The 16,745-nt window shown below is 41.8% G+C and overlaps 1 protein-coding gene across 2 annotated transcripts in view; it reads left to right on the forward strand.

Annotated features, from left to right (window-relative positions):
- LOC308095224 (DENN domain-containing protein 3-like) overlaps window positions 1–14,615 on the forward strand; it is a 35,799-nt gene extending 21,184 nt beyond the window's left edge. Inside the window, exons 22-31 of one of the 2 annotated variants that reach the window (XR_013934048.1) lie at window positions 2,052–2,181; window positions 2,865–2,972; window positions 6,539–6,639; window positions 10,033–10,187; window positions 10,897–10,963; window positions 11,084–11,156; window positions 11,604–11,722; window positions 11,877–12,014; window positions 12,264–13,276; window positions 13,339–14,615. Coding sequence is in view for 1 of the 2 variants with exons in the window: in XM_080442199.1 (XP_080298325.1) it covers window positions 2,052–2,181; window positions 2,865–2,972; window positions 6,539–6,639; window positions 10,033–10,187; window positions 10,897–10,963; window positions 11,084–11,156; window positions 11,604–11,722; window positions 11,877–12,014; window positions 12,264–12,458 (1,086 nt within the window). In the remaining variant the exon portion in view is untranslated. Of the gene's footprint in view, window positions 1–2,051; window positions 2,182–2,864; window positions 2,973–6,538; window positions 6,640–10,032; window positions 10,188–10,896; window positions 10,964–11,083; window positions 11,157–11,603; window positions 11,723–11,876; window positions 12,015–12,263 lie in introns of both variants that reach the window. The other variant, XM_080442199.1, reaches the window with a different exon arrangement.
- Window positions 14,616–16,745: the final 2,130 nt, after the last annotated feature.

Below are 16,745 nucleotides of genomic sequence, written 5' to 3' on the forward strand. Positions count from 1 at the left end.
TAGAAATGCAATCAAATCAGAAAAACGGTAAACAATAACATGGTAAATATTTGAAAATATATGAACCCTTTCTTATTCCCAAAATCTCAAACATTGACTTGAAATCAGGCAATGGGTGTTCTGGTTTGTCTGTTTTGCCAGACTGATTGAGCTGGTCAGTATCGTGGCCAGTATCATGGCCAGTATCATGTCAGTATCATGGTCAGTATCATGGCCAGTATCATGTCAGTATCATGGCCAGTATCATGTCAGTATCATGGCCAGTATAATAAAGGATAATTCCTTTAACAGGTCCATTCATGAAAGTCCTTGCGGTCTTGTTTCCAATGAGGGCCTGTGAGCAATTAGGGGTTAAGAGTGTTGCTCAGGGACAAATTTCATTTCATCGACACATTTGCTGGCCTGGCCTGGAATCGTACCTGGGGAAACCAGGGCCTCTGGCTCCCTAGGCGGGCTCACTAACCACTCAGCTATGGCCGCCCCCATATCATGCCAGTATCAAGTCAGTATCATGTCAGTATCATGGCCAGTATCATGTCAGTATCATGGTCAGTATCATGGCCAGTATCAAGTCAGTATCATGCCAGTATCATGGCTAGTATCATGGCAGTATCATGGCCAATATCATGTCAGTATCATGGTTAGTATTCCAAAGCACGATTACCACCTTTTTGTTTGATTGAAAGAGGGATAACCAAGATGGATAGCCTAGCCTTGCACGCCTGGGTGACATATTTTTTGCTTTTACTTCAATCCCAGTTGAGAGCGGGTAGTGTGATTGGTTTTCTTCAGTGAAGAACACAGCGTGTGGCCAATTGCATTAAAAAAATAGCTGAGCAAAAAGTAACTAGTACTCCATATTCCATAACTATAAAGAATACATCACATGGATGCACCTGGGGATGTATCATCAGTGTTGTAGCCTGGGGTCATAGGGTGTTTCGGGTCTCGCAACATACACCCTCGCCCAGGTGACCCAGCCGGGGTTGATCAAGCCCCAACTTACATCCCAGGTAGCTACCCACGATCAGTCCTATAGGGAAAGACAGGGCCACTCAGTCCGCTTCTCCAGAACTACTCTGCCTGAAACACGGGGAGGCTCTGGCACATGGAGGGACTAGGCTCTGTGGGTGGCCTCCTGGCCCGGCTCCTCCTTCGTCTCACCAGGTCCATGACCTGACCACAGCCTTCCTAGAAATGTAGTGGAGTAAAAAAAATTGGACTTTTTGGAAGATGTGTGTGCGTGCATATGTATGTGCATGTGAGTGTGTGTGCGCGCGCACCCACACATGTGTACACCCTGTGAGGGTGTGAGATTTTGTGGGAGAAAGCACTGCTAAAGAGAGGAGGTACTAAAAGGGGGAGAAATAGAGTGTGTGTGTGTGTGTGTGTGTGTGTGTGTGTGTGAACCTTTGTGGGTGTGGTTCACATTCCTAAAGCATAGCTGAACTACATGCACGCACGCACGCACAATGAATTTCCCCTATGAAACCAGATGGTATCATTTTGTAAAAGAATCTGTGTAGGTGCAGTAGCATATCTCCTCTCTCTGTCTCTTCTTCTTCTTCTTCTTCTGTGTAGGTAGCTTATCTCCTCTCTCTGTCTCTTCTTCTTTCTCTCACTCGTTTCATGCCTTTTCTCCCCAGTTTCCTTTAAGCCGTCTCTCAGTTCCCCTGATGTGCATTGCTCTGTTAATGTACAACACATGTCAGTCATTCAGTGAGCCTTCTGAATCTTAGGAATGTGCACCCACCACCACAGCTAGCCAGTCTAACCAGCTTGATGAGATAGTACACTGTAATACCCTGAGGGTTCATTTAACTCTGAGATTGTACATATGGACCCAAAACGATCCATTTGGTTACATATGTACACTCTTGGAGTTACAAATGGCACAATTAAATAAATAAATAAATATCTCACATTTCTAAACGAATAACACAGTTAATGAATTTGCTGTCTCTCTCTCTCTCGCTCTCTCTCTCATATATATCTTCATATATATCTCTTTTTCTTTCCCTTTCTCTCCCACTCTCTCTGTATCTACCCAGGACCCTCAGTACATGCAGCAAGCTCTAACCAATGCCTTGTTGATGGATGCAGTGGTGGGGAGCCTTCAGAGTAACAAGTCCATCTACGCTGCTTCTAAACTGGCCCACTTTGACCGCATCAAGATGGAAGGTAGATAAAAAAAAAAAAAATTACCAGGAAGTCCGATTGAGATCATAAATTTCTTTTACAAGAGAGACCTGATAATAACCTGACAATGTTCATAGTGATGATTATTGTTAAATGTCTTTTTGAAGCTCACCCGTGAAAATCCTGGCAGTTTATTGCACTCTGCAATATCTTACTTGGGCGAGGTGAGACGTCACATGCCGAGCGTCAATCAGGGCCTCACTAAATGCATGCATTAGTCAAAGAGGAAGTACGCAGGCCAGGGATCCGTCAATGAGGAAAAGACTGGCTTGTTATGTTTTCACCGTGGTGCATTTGGTGTTTACGTTCAGATGTTCTCTGTAGATACCAATTGGTTGACCGAAATTCTGGAGGATTAAGATATTCATAGTTTTTGGAGTACTAAATTAGGGCAAAGAGCAGTGAAAGAGGCAAGTTCCTTTATTGATGTTTTGTCGTGCATTTATTGAACAGAAATAAATTTTCTGTGGATTTAAACCTATAAGTAAAGGTAACTTTTAGATGCAGACAGGATGTGTGCATTTTCAACACCATTTCTTGTGTGTGGGGGTGTGTGTGTGTGTGTATGTGTGTGTGTGTGTGTGTGTGTGTGTGAGCGCGCACACGTGCGTGCGTGTCTGTCTGTCTGTCTGTTTGTCTTTCTGTCTCTGTCTGTCTGTCTATAGTACCTATGATGGTTCCCAAGACAACTTCAGAGACGCTGAAACACAAGATTAACCCTTCACTGGAGCTAACTGCACCACAAGCTGTGGATGTGCTGCTGTACACACCAGGTACACACACATACTATGCACATACAGTACACCTTCACCAACGGCACCAACTGATACAAAATGCAGACAACCACATAAAAGTTAAACTCACATTAATACACAATATTCTCTCTCTCTCTCTCTCTCTCTCTCTCTGTCTCTCCCTCACTCACACACACACACACACACACACACACACACACACACACACACACACACACACACACACACACACACACACACACACACACCCACACACACACACACACACACACACACACATCCTTTGTTTGTCACGTGACCCAGTAACGTCTTTAGTATTCTGTTGTCACTATGACGACAAGTGTTAGGTTGCATTCTCTGTGACTGACTGTTCTGATTTGGTCTTAGAGCTACACACACACACACACACACACACACACACACACACACACACACACACACACACACACACACACACAGATAACACCTGATGTACTGCACAGTATATACAGTACTCATAGACAGTCCAACAATAAGAGATGCGTATACAGAGACAGACAAACACGCTGAAGCGTCAAAGACAGACTGGGTTCATAACACCACTCCCTTCTTTGTCCTGTCATTTCCTTTATGAGCCAACTCGTATAGAAAATGGAGAAAGACACTAATCTAGAAGCCATTCATTATCCCCTCGGCAAGGTAGTGATAAATAATCTTTTATCTTGAGATTCAGACTTGGCTTCAAGTATAAAGCAAAATCCAGAGTGTTTACTCTGAGAGGTAATTTTATATTTGACACTCAGAATTAAATGAACACTGGCTTTTATTGTATACCCTGGTAAATAAGTGTATGAATACGCTTTCATGGCCGGTTGTTGTTGAATTTGGGTGAAAGGTGAAGACCTTTTCAAGGGCCCTGGGCTTTCAGGTTTTGTCAAAGTGAAGATTCCATGGGTTAAACATTTCTACTGCTCACTCAATGAATACCTGGCCTCCTGAGAGTCTTAACATTTGTGACAAGACCACAATGACGGTCGGATTACTGTAAGTTTCATTGCAAAATGCCACGCTTGTGGCTTCTTTGCTACTGCGCGTGCACGCCCCATGCCGCTGATGTTGCCTCCTCACCTGACAGTGAGGGGTATCACTGGGAGCACGGAGGAAGGGGATATTCAGTCCCCGGTTATCCATTTCTGCTCCCTGCCAAACAGGCGCAACAACCCTCTAGGACAGTGATTCCCAAGGGGGGACCCCAAATCATTTTGGGGGGTCCCCAGATGATTAGCTTAATGTGCAACATTGTTTTCTCCTTCAACAGTAAACAAACCAACATACAGTATAAGTATACAGGGTATCTGCACATATCTGAAGTTTGAAATTTAATTACTTTTAAGACCATTTTAATACCAAATTGGCCAAATTGTCAAATATTACATAAGAAAGAGGCAAACATTGTGAAAATAGCTGATCTCCAAGCAGTTTGGCTATTTTCACAATATTTATCTGTGGAACTGAGTCAAACCAAAATGTAATCGCCTACAATTCCAAGCTTGCTTGTCAGGGTGGGGGGTCCCCAGTTCAAATATGATTATTTTGGGGGGTCGCGGCACTGAAAAGTTTGGGAACCCTTGCTCTAGGACAGGGGTCTTCAACCTTTTCAGGCCAAGGACCCCCTAGCTGAGAGAGAGATGAAGCAGGGACCCCCTCTATATTGTATAAATTTGTGTTTCAGATTAAACTTTTTTTTTTACTGGTCTGCTCTTTTTTTCCCCTCTACACCTATACCTCTTTGCCAAAAATAGCAGATCTACAAGCTCGCAACGCCTCGCAGTGAGCTTGTAGATCTGCTATTTTTGCCTAATGTTCTCCTCAGAAAAGGAATTCTAGGGTTCAACTGGTTAATGTAAAAAAAACTAAATCCTATCTCACAAAGATTTGGCGGACCCCCTATAGTAGCTCTGAGGACCCCCCAGGGGTCCCGGACCCCCTGTTGAAGACCCCTGCTCTAGGAGTCGTTGAGAACTGAGAACTCCCTTCCCATCCGGCTTCCCATCTAACGAACACGGCCAATTGTGTTCTGTGGAGTGCCCGGCCAAGCCAAAGGCAAACCCTAGTCTCTACGGGGGACTTTACCCCTGCTCTGGGGTCATTGACATTATCCTCATGATCCTTATGTTGGACATGGTCACCCAATCTAAAACATGCCATCTAGATTCAAAGATATAGGTGACATACACATGACACAGCACAGACACACACACACACACACACACACACACACACACACACACACACACACACACACACACACACACACACACACACACACACACACACACACACACACACACACACACATATAGTACAGGCACAAATGCTCACTCACGCATTCACATGCATAGTATGCATACTGATGATGCATGTAGACGCTCAAAGATATTATGTGACGCGTAACAGCAAACGCACACACACACACACACACACACACACACACACACACACACACACACACACACACACACACACACACACACACACACACACACACACACACACACACACACACACAAAGTAGTGGTCAGTACTTCTTATAGGAGTCATCACTTGGGGGTTTGTAAAGAACAAGTGTTGCTATTCATTTCCTCTCAGTGACTCTGGTCTGAATGTAGGTCACTGAACGGAATACTTGGCACATGTCCAACTCTCATACTTCTCTCTTTCTCTCTCTCTCTCTCTCTCTCTCTCTCTCTCTCTCTTTCTCTCTGTCTGCTACCTCCTTTTAACCTTTCTCTTCTTCCGCATTATCACTTCTTCCCTTTTTTACCTTTCTCCTTTCCAACTTTTCTCCTCACTCTCTTCCAACAGTTTTCTTACTACAGGTCTCTCCCCCTTCATGCTTCTCTCTCCGGCCTTTCTTCCCCCTGGACCCCCAACATCCACCTCTCCTACAGGCTCTCTCTCCTTTTCCACTCCCGCTTTCTCAAATGAAACACAGGATGTTACTTTCCGTTTTCTTCCAGAGGTGTTTTTAAATAGCAGTTGGATGAATGTTGGGTGGAAAGACGACCGTTAGGTTAGGGTGGAGTCTGAGGGGGTCTAGGGTGGAGACACAATATAAATAGTGGAGTGAAGAGTGTCCGTATAGTATGTTTACTGTACTGTTTATTTAATTTGTTAAAAAACACAAACTCACTCTAATGAATTACTCAAATATGACTGTTTTAATTTTGTGCTCTTGAGTTGGTGAGTGACTTTAGTGCCTTGCTCAGGGTATATGTGCATTGGCAATTTGATTTACAGTCACAAACTTGTTTCTCCATCACCATTTCCGTCATGCAACTGGATCAGAATGAAATGTTTTTGCTTGTGTATACTGTGTGCCAAACAGCCTTTCCAGTAGAATGCATACAGAGAACTCCCCCTGTCTGTGGCTTCGGTTTTAATACTTCAAAGAAATTATCTTTGAACTTGATATTTACAGCTTGCCCTACTCCAATATGTCACTTTGGTATTTGTGGGTCACAAGTATGTGATAAGGGACTGGGAACGAATTGATAACAAGGAATATAATTATGTGTGTGTGTGTGCGTGTGCGTGTTTTCCAGGTCAGTTGTGGGTGTCGTTAAGCGGGGGGAAGGTGATGGTTTATGATGCTTCTAGCTGGTCGCTGACACACACCTGTCTACAAGTTGGGAGAGCAAGAGTGGTAAGAACATTACAGACATGAATACACACGGCTATGATGAACGTTATAACCTGATTTACATTAAGCATAAGAATGCGCATTCTTCTCACTGAAAATAACTGTTTTCCAAATGGAAATACACAACACATTTTGGCATTTCTTTTGGTATGAATTTGGCTCAACAGTTACACTGGACTGCATGGTTTCCTCTACCACCGATGTGTGAATGTAATGCATATTGTAAAGCACTTTGGATAAAGGCACTATACAAATGCACCATTTACCATTTATAAATGCACCATTTATCACTGGTAAGTAAACACAAAGTGAAGACAGCAGTCATACAGTGTCACATAATTCACTGACGGCACACAGGGACAAACATAAAATTATGTTATATACTCGCATGGTATACAGTGTCGCACAAAAGTAGCATAAATAGCAGATCTACAAACCTGTAGATCTGCTATTTTTTGCTATTTTTTTTTTCTTCTGAAAGTGGTCAAGTGTGGGTTTTATAATTAAATAATAAATACAATAAATAAATAAATAATAACCAATGAAAAGTATATACAGGAGCTTGTGACTAATAATAACTACATTGGATCCATTGGAACTCAGGTTATTTTTTCTGTGTGTAGTAGTGCGTGTCTATTTGATTTTTTTAAACTACACAATGTGGTTTGAATGGGGTATATGGGTCACTATCTAATACTGTATGAGTCATTTCACCCAGCATATAAAGAACCAACATGGAAACAATCAGTGCAGATCAAAGCGAATCAAACCCAACAGAGGCAGCGTTGGCCTGGTAAACCCCCCTCCGGAAATCTCATTTGTATTTGATTTCAGAATCAAATACAAATGAGATATCCGGAGGGCGGGTTTACCAGGCTAAGGCAGCGTTACTGTGGGAGGTTTCTGTGGGACAGGGGAGCTTCCAAGTTATTTAACCCATTAAGACCGGGGAAAGCACCTTTTTTTTAGATTTATTTGGCTATTCAGAAATAGCAGATCTACAAGCTCATGAGCTTGTAGATCTGCTATTTATTTATTTCTTATCGTGAAAATGTGTGCAAATCTTTGAATATATATGTTTTTTAAAGCGAACATTTTTAACTCAAATCTTTGCTTCTGGGGATTCTACAAATGTCTTCTAAATCCTAAAAGTTTTTTGAAAAACCTTATGTTGCTATAATCAGTGGTTCTCAAACTTTTTTCATGTCAAGGACCCCCAAAATGATATGTATTTGACCGCCAAAATATTTTGTTCCAGGGACCCCCCAGAGGCAGAGATTTTAGTTACAAATGTTAGCTTTAAAAATATATATATTCAAAGATTTGCACATATTTTCAAGATTTTTCAAAAATAGCAGATCTACAAGCTCATAGCGTGACACTCGGTGGCACGCTATGAGCTTGTAGATCTGCTATTTTTGAATAGCCAAAGAAATGTTAAAATGACACACAGATACGTTCCCGGTCTTGGGTTAAGTTGAAGGCTATGGGTAAATGAAGTTAAGGTCGGCTGTAATGGACTGAAGCACTTCAGGGTACTGTGCTAATTCATTCCTCTGCTCTCAAAACGTTACTCACAGTCACATGCAATAGGTTAACTTATCTGTATGTGTGTGTGTGAACGGGGTAAAAACAATAATTTATCACAGCTTGAATACCAGGTCATGCACAGTGTAGATCTGGGCCATGCAGCAGCATTTCTACAATCTACAGTACTGTGAAAGTTCAGGGGGAAAAGCTGCGTTTTTTGGAGTGCTAGTTATTGTGGCAAACACTGTATTTGGGTTTGTGTGGGTATATCTGTGGGTGTCTGACTGTCTGTGCATATGTGGACTTTTCAAACTGCCGGCAATTATGTCCAGAAAGACTACTCTTTACTGAGCATCTGGTATAAAAAAGGCCACATTCATTTTTAATACGAAAAGTAGTTGCATTTAACAATGTAGCCTAACAACATTTTACAGCATTATGTTTTGGGCTGAGAACTATTTGCATTTGAAAGAGTAATATAAAAATGTAATATAGCCCAATGGCTTGAAATTGTGCAATTGGTGTGCCACATGTGTGTAATGGCACATGATTGCATCATTAGTTTTTTAGAACATGTTTTCTTCAGAATAACAGGCAATGAAAGTGTGCTGCACAAAAATAGGCACTTCAGAATATTACATCATAACTGACTCAGCTCAGCTGGCCGGCAGTAAATCAAAATATAGGCTGCTCACAGGACATGGCGTCAGGGGTGAGATACAAGAAAGATTTACAGTATGTGTCACTTACTCATACAGGTACAAGTAGAGACATTTTATTTATATGAGACAGGACTATAATTGATGAGAGAGAGAGAGAGAGCACTGTTTTGTTTTTTACCAATAAAGATGTCTTGAGGGAATGTCGTTAAAGAAATGGCCAACACCGGTATTTACTGGCCTAACACGACCTTTGATCCACATGTGTGGATGCTTGTGCATGTATTACTGTTTGATACATATCATTTCTGACCTGTTGTTCCTCCAATATCATCGTTGCTCATTTGGCTTTAAAAAGATGATTGGTAGCACTTTATAATAACTACACACATACTATCACTCGTATCTTTGTTTTATTGCGTTGTCTAAAACTTCCTCATTCATATCTAACCATGTGGGAAATGATGGTGTGTATTGTTTTATTGCACTGTACTATTGGAACACACAAAGTTTATTTGGTTGGTTTACCACAGAACATCAAAGCTTGTTAATTCCTTTATAATATAAGGGACACACATTATTTAACATCACCATTATGTCGCATAAATGTAGCAGATTTAGCAACAAATCTGCCGTCTGTGAGTTTAAGAAACAATATTAACTGTAATGAATGTACAGTGTGCAATTTAATGCATATTTACTGTGTTGGAAATTGTCATATTTTAATACTTTTAGCCCATTATTATATACATGAATTTGATTGGATGTTTGCATAAGCAATTAAAAGATCTGTCCTGCCACCTAGTGGAGAGGTTGGCTATAGCAGGGGCTCTCAACCTTTTCAGGCCATGACCCCCCAAAATAATCATATTTGAACTGGGGACCCCCCACCCTGATAAGCACTTGGAATGTAGGAGTTGATGCATTACATTTTGTTTGACTCGTTCCACGGGTAAATATTGTGAAAATAGCAGATCTACAAGCTTGTGAGCTTGTAGATCGCCATATTCAAAGGAAAGATATTTTTCTTTTCTTTCTTTTCCTTCTTTCACAGGTTGAGAACCACTGAGCTATAGCATAGAGAGCACTTTGTAGAAATACACTATTTTTTTTGTGGTTTTGTTTTTGTATGACTTTTAATCTCTCGCTCTCTCTTGCTCTCTCGCTCTCACACACACACACACACACACACACACACACACACTAGAACTGTATGCTGGGTGTGGATAAGGACCAGGTGTGGATGGGCTCTGAAGACTCTGTGATCTACATCATCAGCATGGTCTCCATGGTGTGTAACCGGCAGCTTACTGAACACAGGGCTGAGGTCACTGGACTGACTCTATGCACTGACAAATACAGGTAACACACACACACACACACACACACACACACACACACACACACACACACACACACACACACACACACACACACACACGTAGTGAAACCACAATGCCACTCGTGAGCTTGTACATGTAGATCTGCTATATTCAGTGATTTGGTTTAGAGGCAAAAAAGGAGGGGACCAAGAATAGACCCCTGGAGGACTGTAGTCAACGCAGTCTATATAGGCTTTAAGTGGTTCAGATCGCAGAACTAACTTTTGTTATTTCCACAATAGCCACATAGAAATGTACGGAAAGGCAGCCTGCCGGCTGACACAGATCGCAACCAGTAACGCACACAGTGTGAAGAGAGAACGCACTACATCTCTCACAGATGGAACATACTACTACACTGATATGTAGACTACTACACTAGTCTCAAGTCAATCTGGCACGCTGAGGTCTGAAGAGGGCTTTAAGTTGCTCTGTGTAAAAGCAACGAAATGGTTAATGTAAATGTCGGCCCGGACGGCTGGTGTAGCGGTCCAGACACCTAGGCTGCCTGACAGCGTGTCGTGGGTTAGATTCCTGATCCCGACGACCTTTGCTGCGTGTCACTCCCCATCTCTCTCCCCCCATTTCCTGTCAGTCTACTGTATTCCAACAATAAAGGCAGAAAAAGACAAAAAAAGATTTAAACAATAAATAATAAAAAATACTAATGTAAACGTCTGACCCTCCAGTCAGAAGGTGGCGTACTCCTGCAGTGCAGAAGGAAGTGTCATGATGTGGGACGTCTCCACGCTGCAGGTCAGTTTGGATAAAGAGCACCTGTTCAGTGTTTGTTTCTAATGTATACTCTCTCCCAGGCGGCTCATTGCTAGCTCGGCTATCTGCCATAAAACAATAACAATGTTTTTTCCCCTAAAGGTGAAGAAGCAGTTCCGTCTGTCCTGCGGTCGTCTGTTGTCCGTCCACATCTATAACGGAAATCTGTGGTGCTGTGAGTTACACACACACACACACACACACACACACACACACACACACACACACACACACACACACACACACACACACACACACACCGAGATACACACAAACTCACAAACATACTCAACACTAACAGATGAACACACATACACCATGAGATACGTTTTGTAGTATCACACAATATCACAGTATTGCAGGCGCGCACACACACACATTCTTACTCTCTCCCCTTCTCTCTCTCTCTCTCTCTCTCTCTCTCTCTCTCTCTCTCTCTCTCTCTCTCTCTCTCTCTCTCTCTCTCTCTCTCTCTCTCTCTCTCTCTCTCTCTCTCTCTCTCTCTCTCTCTCTCTCTCTCTCTCTCTCTCTCTCTCTCTCTCTCTCTCTCTCTCTCTCTCTCTCTCTCTCTCTCTCTCTCTCTCTCTCTCTCTCTCTCTCTCTCTCTCTCTCTCCCCCCCAGGTTCCAGAGACAGTATAATGGAGGTATGGAGAAATGGTTCATTAAAACATCGACTGAGTCTTCCAGAGCAACAGAAAGCATCTGATGCAACATTTAGCTCTATGTTGCTGCTACCTGAGGTAGAACACACACACACACACACACACACACACACACACACACACACACACATACACACACATTCAGCTCTATGCTGCAATTTCCTGTTTGTTTCTAGCTAGACATGCCTCAGTCTGTGTCTCTGTGATGTGTGTGTGTGTGTGTGTGTGGCAGAGGGAAGAGCTGTGGAGTGTGTGCGCAGATTCCGGAGAGGTGTGTGTCTGGCATCTGAAGGACAGTACCAAACCCTACCACCGTGTGGTGCTACAGGACTGTGGTGGCTGCCACTGCATGATAAAAGTGAAAAACCAAGTTAGTACACAGTACAACACACACACACGACTCAATACAACAACTCATATAGAGATATAGCATAATACATATACTGTAGGTCATCAGCTTTTAATGTAGTTAAACATGAAGTTAACAATTGGAAACTAGACAAAAGCAATCAGAAAGACAGAAACACACACACACACACACACGCACACGCACACACACGCACAACCACATCTAAGAATAAAGCACAAAACAATAATCTGTGTTGTTTCGTCTCTACAGGTGTGGGTAGGCGGCGTGGGCCGCAGCTCCGCCAAAGGGAAGGTTTACATAGTGGACACGGAGCGCCGGCTGGTCCTGAAAGAGCTTCACGGCCACGGCGACAGAGTCACGGCGCTCTGCTCCGCTGAGGACCGCTACGCGCTCAGCGGAGCCGGCAAGCAGGACGGCAAGATCGCCATCTGGAAGGTGGAGTAGAGAGCCCGCCCGGTTCACGTGGCCCCTGCAGCAGCGCTGGGACTTGGGACCGCACTCTTGATGTCGAGGGGGCTTGTGATCGGTGTTGCCAGATTCTGCGAGAGAAATAAGCAGCCAGGTCTATGAAAACAAGGGTGTGTGTGGGAGGTAGATGGAATCAGACTTTCTGGAATGAGGTGATTCGCTCCTGTGAACATTTGGAGAGTATCAGAGTCGTGCGATAGGACGTCGGTGGGAAGTCTGGGAACGATTGTAAGCGGACCGGTCCGTATTGACATGTTGATTGAGGACTATTTGTCGTAGGGCGGTACTGTTGACTGTGGACGTGGACTGTCTGCACTGTAGATGTACTGTGCATGAGAACTACAACGTGACGGTAGAATGAACTTGAACCTGAAAACAGCAAGTAACCAAGTCAATTTCAAACTGTCACCTTATTTTCTATTCTTACTGTAAAATCTGGTGTTAGTTTAACCCTTGAGTGTACAAATGGGTAAATTAACACTGATGATTTTACTTTGTATTATTGGGCGAGTTAGTATATTACTTAATAACTTATTTTATTGAATAGCACAGTCGAGAGCCAAAAATGTTATAGGAAAGAGTCGTACTTTAACTGGTATTTATATGTTGTACCGCACTCTACACAGTAAAATCCTGAGTGTTCATTTAACATTTTAGTGAAATGAACACCCAGATGTTTGCTGTGTGCAATTATTTTGTATGTTTGTATGATATAGTTCTTGGTATTAATATTAGACATTATATGTAGTATGTACACTTTTGGTTATTTCTGGAGTTATAACTCCAGACACCGAGTTACAAATTGGACTGTAAAGAAGTAAAGACTTGAGGTAACCGTTCACCACTTACATATAAGGAACACTAAATGGTCAGTGTTAATATAGACATGTAGGCAATATAAAACATTTTGGGTCTCATGGTCTTAAAAAGGCTAAATTGGAAATATGACATACACTCACTTTCAACATCTTGTATATTACTACATTTATAAACTGCACATAATTGTTAATACTCTGTATATAATCTCTAAATATCCTCCTACTGGGAGGTAAACTATACAATAATACAGTATGTATTGCCCATGCATGCTGTACTGTAAACTATTCATTGCATTTTATTTTTAGGTTTTGATAAATATTTGTCATAATGTTAAGTGTGTTTTTACCGAGTCAAAAATAAATAAGAATCTGTATATTGTGTCAGTGAACAAAGTTGTGTCGTTTCCCAAACATTACCACAGGAGGGCACTGTTTGCCAAGGAGAGCAGTTATTGTACAGTGGTCATGATGGTGAAACAAAGGCATGTATGCACACACCACACAGCAATGGGGACACACAACAAAATCATCAGTGGTGGAGAGTAACGAAGTACATTTACTGTAGTATGGTACTTAAGTAAAAATAAATAGTATCTGTATTTTACTTGAGTATTTGTTCTTTTGGAGCATCGATGCACTTAGCAAAGTTTATGGTAATGTGTGCAGTTAACCTCAGATTTTGTATTGGAATCAAAAACAAAAAAACAATGGATTCTCAAATTGGCCTGAGGGTGACGTTAGAGGAAAGGCTATATAGGGCCACCAAAATCACTGGGTTCTTCCTGTGGTTCATCCTTGCTGAGCGCATTATGTTTTATGGCAATGCAGATAGCTGCAAGATATGTTTGGGATTGGCAGCAAAATGATTAATCTACTGATAGTCCTGCCACTTAACACTATCTCAACACTTAACTGACAACAAGGTGTTCATATAAAACCATAAACATTCTACATTATATCCTTAGTCAAGATCATTGGGACAGTGGGATCGGACAGTGCCTTTTTAACAAGTGAGAATGCAATCATTCACCATTATATGCTCATACTCTGACAAACCCTCTTAAACTTTCAACTTGAAAGACATTCGTCATCACAGTGTGTACATAAGTACACCTTTGGCTCTTTTTAGGATTCTTCTACCATACTGTTTGTATTTTGAAAGCTTATTTTCTGCCCAAACAATTCATGTGTGACAGCTGTGGTTGTCTGAATATTTGTTGGTAGCTACTGTAGCATGAGTCCAAAAGAGTGCCCGTTCTCTCTGGGACAGATGGGGCAATTACCCTTGGGCTGTTGGGGAGTGGGGACAGGCTATTGTTTGTAGTCCCTACCTTGTTACAAATAAACAACATTCAAACAAAAAAGGACAAAGGCTTTTCCTAATTGAATAAGACCCTTTCAGACCCACCACTGAAGTCACTGAATGAATGTTTTCAAGTGGCAGGCAGTCAAAAATGTTAGGACATGAGTGTAACCCCTATTTTCTATATCATTACGAGTGAGATATTCTGAAAAATATTTCTTTCTCTCTTCAGTAACCCCTGTCCTGCATTGGGGATTTCTATATGAGGAGGCCTTAAAAACAGTTTTCTACCAACAGCAGATTATATTATTATCATATCTGATGAATGCATTTACCCTCCATGCCTGATTAGGCTAGTTATCACAGCTAGCTAACAAAATTAATATACATGTCATTATTAGCACAGCTGACAGTCACTGTATTACAGTACTTTATTAGTAATAAAGTAGTTGTCTGTCTAGTGGTGCTGGTTATAATTAATTAAGTAGCTACCTTCCATAATAGCAGTGCTGTCTAGCTAGAGATAGGTGCCACTGAAGTCTTTTAAGAATGCCAAATTCCATTGAAAAATTATAAATTTACTTTCTCTCAGAGAAATGCATGAACAAGTGACATTGAAATATAAGGTGATCAAATTGACACTGAAATTTCTTCAACTGAGTTTTTTTCTTTCTTCTTTAGCCCAGAACAAGTTGTCCCAACCAACCGTACCGCTGTCAACTGTCCCAAGGAGGTGGAATTGGGAAGTAGGCTCTTACAAACTCGATACATTATTAGCAGACGCCTGACCTGTATGTGTTCTTTTTCATTATGTTCAAGTAGTTTGTGAGAAATGGAAGCTTACTCACACACTACATGTCGATATAAAAGTGAATTTTCTCTCCCTAGCCTATGTGATGTCTTTATATTCAATTTTACGCAGATTCAGCTATGGGGGGTTTTTGGACTGACCTGGTGGTTAGAGCGACTGTCTCGAGACCGTAAGGTCATAATGCCTGATTTAGGCCTAGACTAGTTGTGAGCCTGCCAGTGTGTACTTGAAAATAGCAAATATACAAACTCACAATGCGACGCGTTGTGAGTAGATCGGCTATTTTCAGTGGGTGACATGGCACCCAAGCATAAGGCCCAAGCATTGCTGAGCAAGACAGCGATTATTTAACTGCTCACTTGTTAAGTCACTTGGGGGATAACTGCATCAGTAACATACCTCAAACATCAATAGTGGTAGCTTAACAAGCCAAATAATTCATGGACCCTGTCCACAAGAAAATTAAATTGAATGTTGCCTTCTCCTCATTTCACACTGCTGATTGACACACGGCACCTGACACCTTCAACCCCTGACTGCAACCCTTTACCACAAAGACCTTGACACAGACCCCCATGCCCCACACAGTAAAATCCTCAGTATTCATTTAACTCTTGAGTGTACAAATTGGCCCATAGGTAACGTTATGTTCTCCATCATGTCATGATCAAACAGCGTGTGTCTGTGTCTAGCTAAGAGGTCTATGTAGGGAGCTTTCAGAAGCACTCTATTTGTGTGTGTGTGTGTGTGTGTGGGTCTATGCGTGCACTGGGCATTGTTTTGTTGTTACGTAAGGCCATAAGTAGCCGTTAATCTGTGACCATGCAAGTCTGCTCTTGCCTCAGCCTCCAATTGGAAGTTGAGCTGATTTCTGTCCTGTCACAGTTCTTAATCAGGTTCCCATTAATCCAAAAAGCATTATACTTCCAGCTGCTTCTACATTCAGAAAATAATAATAATTGTGCTGTGCTCAGGGAGGTTCTTGGAATTTTGGGCCTCATGACAACAGTCAACATCACACAGTATTTATTTTCAACAAAAATCCAAACTATTCTATGTTTGAGGGGCCCCTGTCATGTTCTTTCTCAGTTATTTCCCACTAGTTGGCAAGCATTCTTTCTGCAGCTGTTAGCCTTAGAAATTAGGCAGGTCATTATGATAATTTAGTCATGTGTTTATTTGCATAGATACATGTTTGGTATTAACATTTGTGATTTCTACATGCTGACTGTACTTTATTTTGAATTATTAAGACCGAAGTTTACTGTACATTTTTTTGTGACGCATCCCTTTTGATGTTTGTATTTCAGTTTTACAAAATGATTGTGGAG

The sequence above is a fragment of the Gymnoscopelus braueri genome, assembly GCF_963280865.1.
Source record: "Gymnoscopelus braueri genome assembly, chromosome: 11".
NCBI lineage: Eukaryota > Metazoa > Chordata > Actinopteri > Myctophiformes > Myctophidae > Gymnoscopelus > Gymnoscopelus braueri.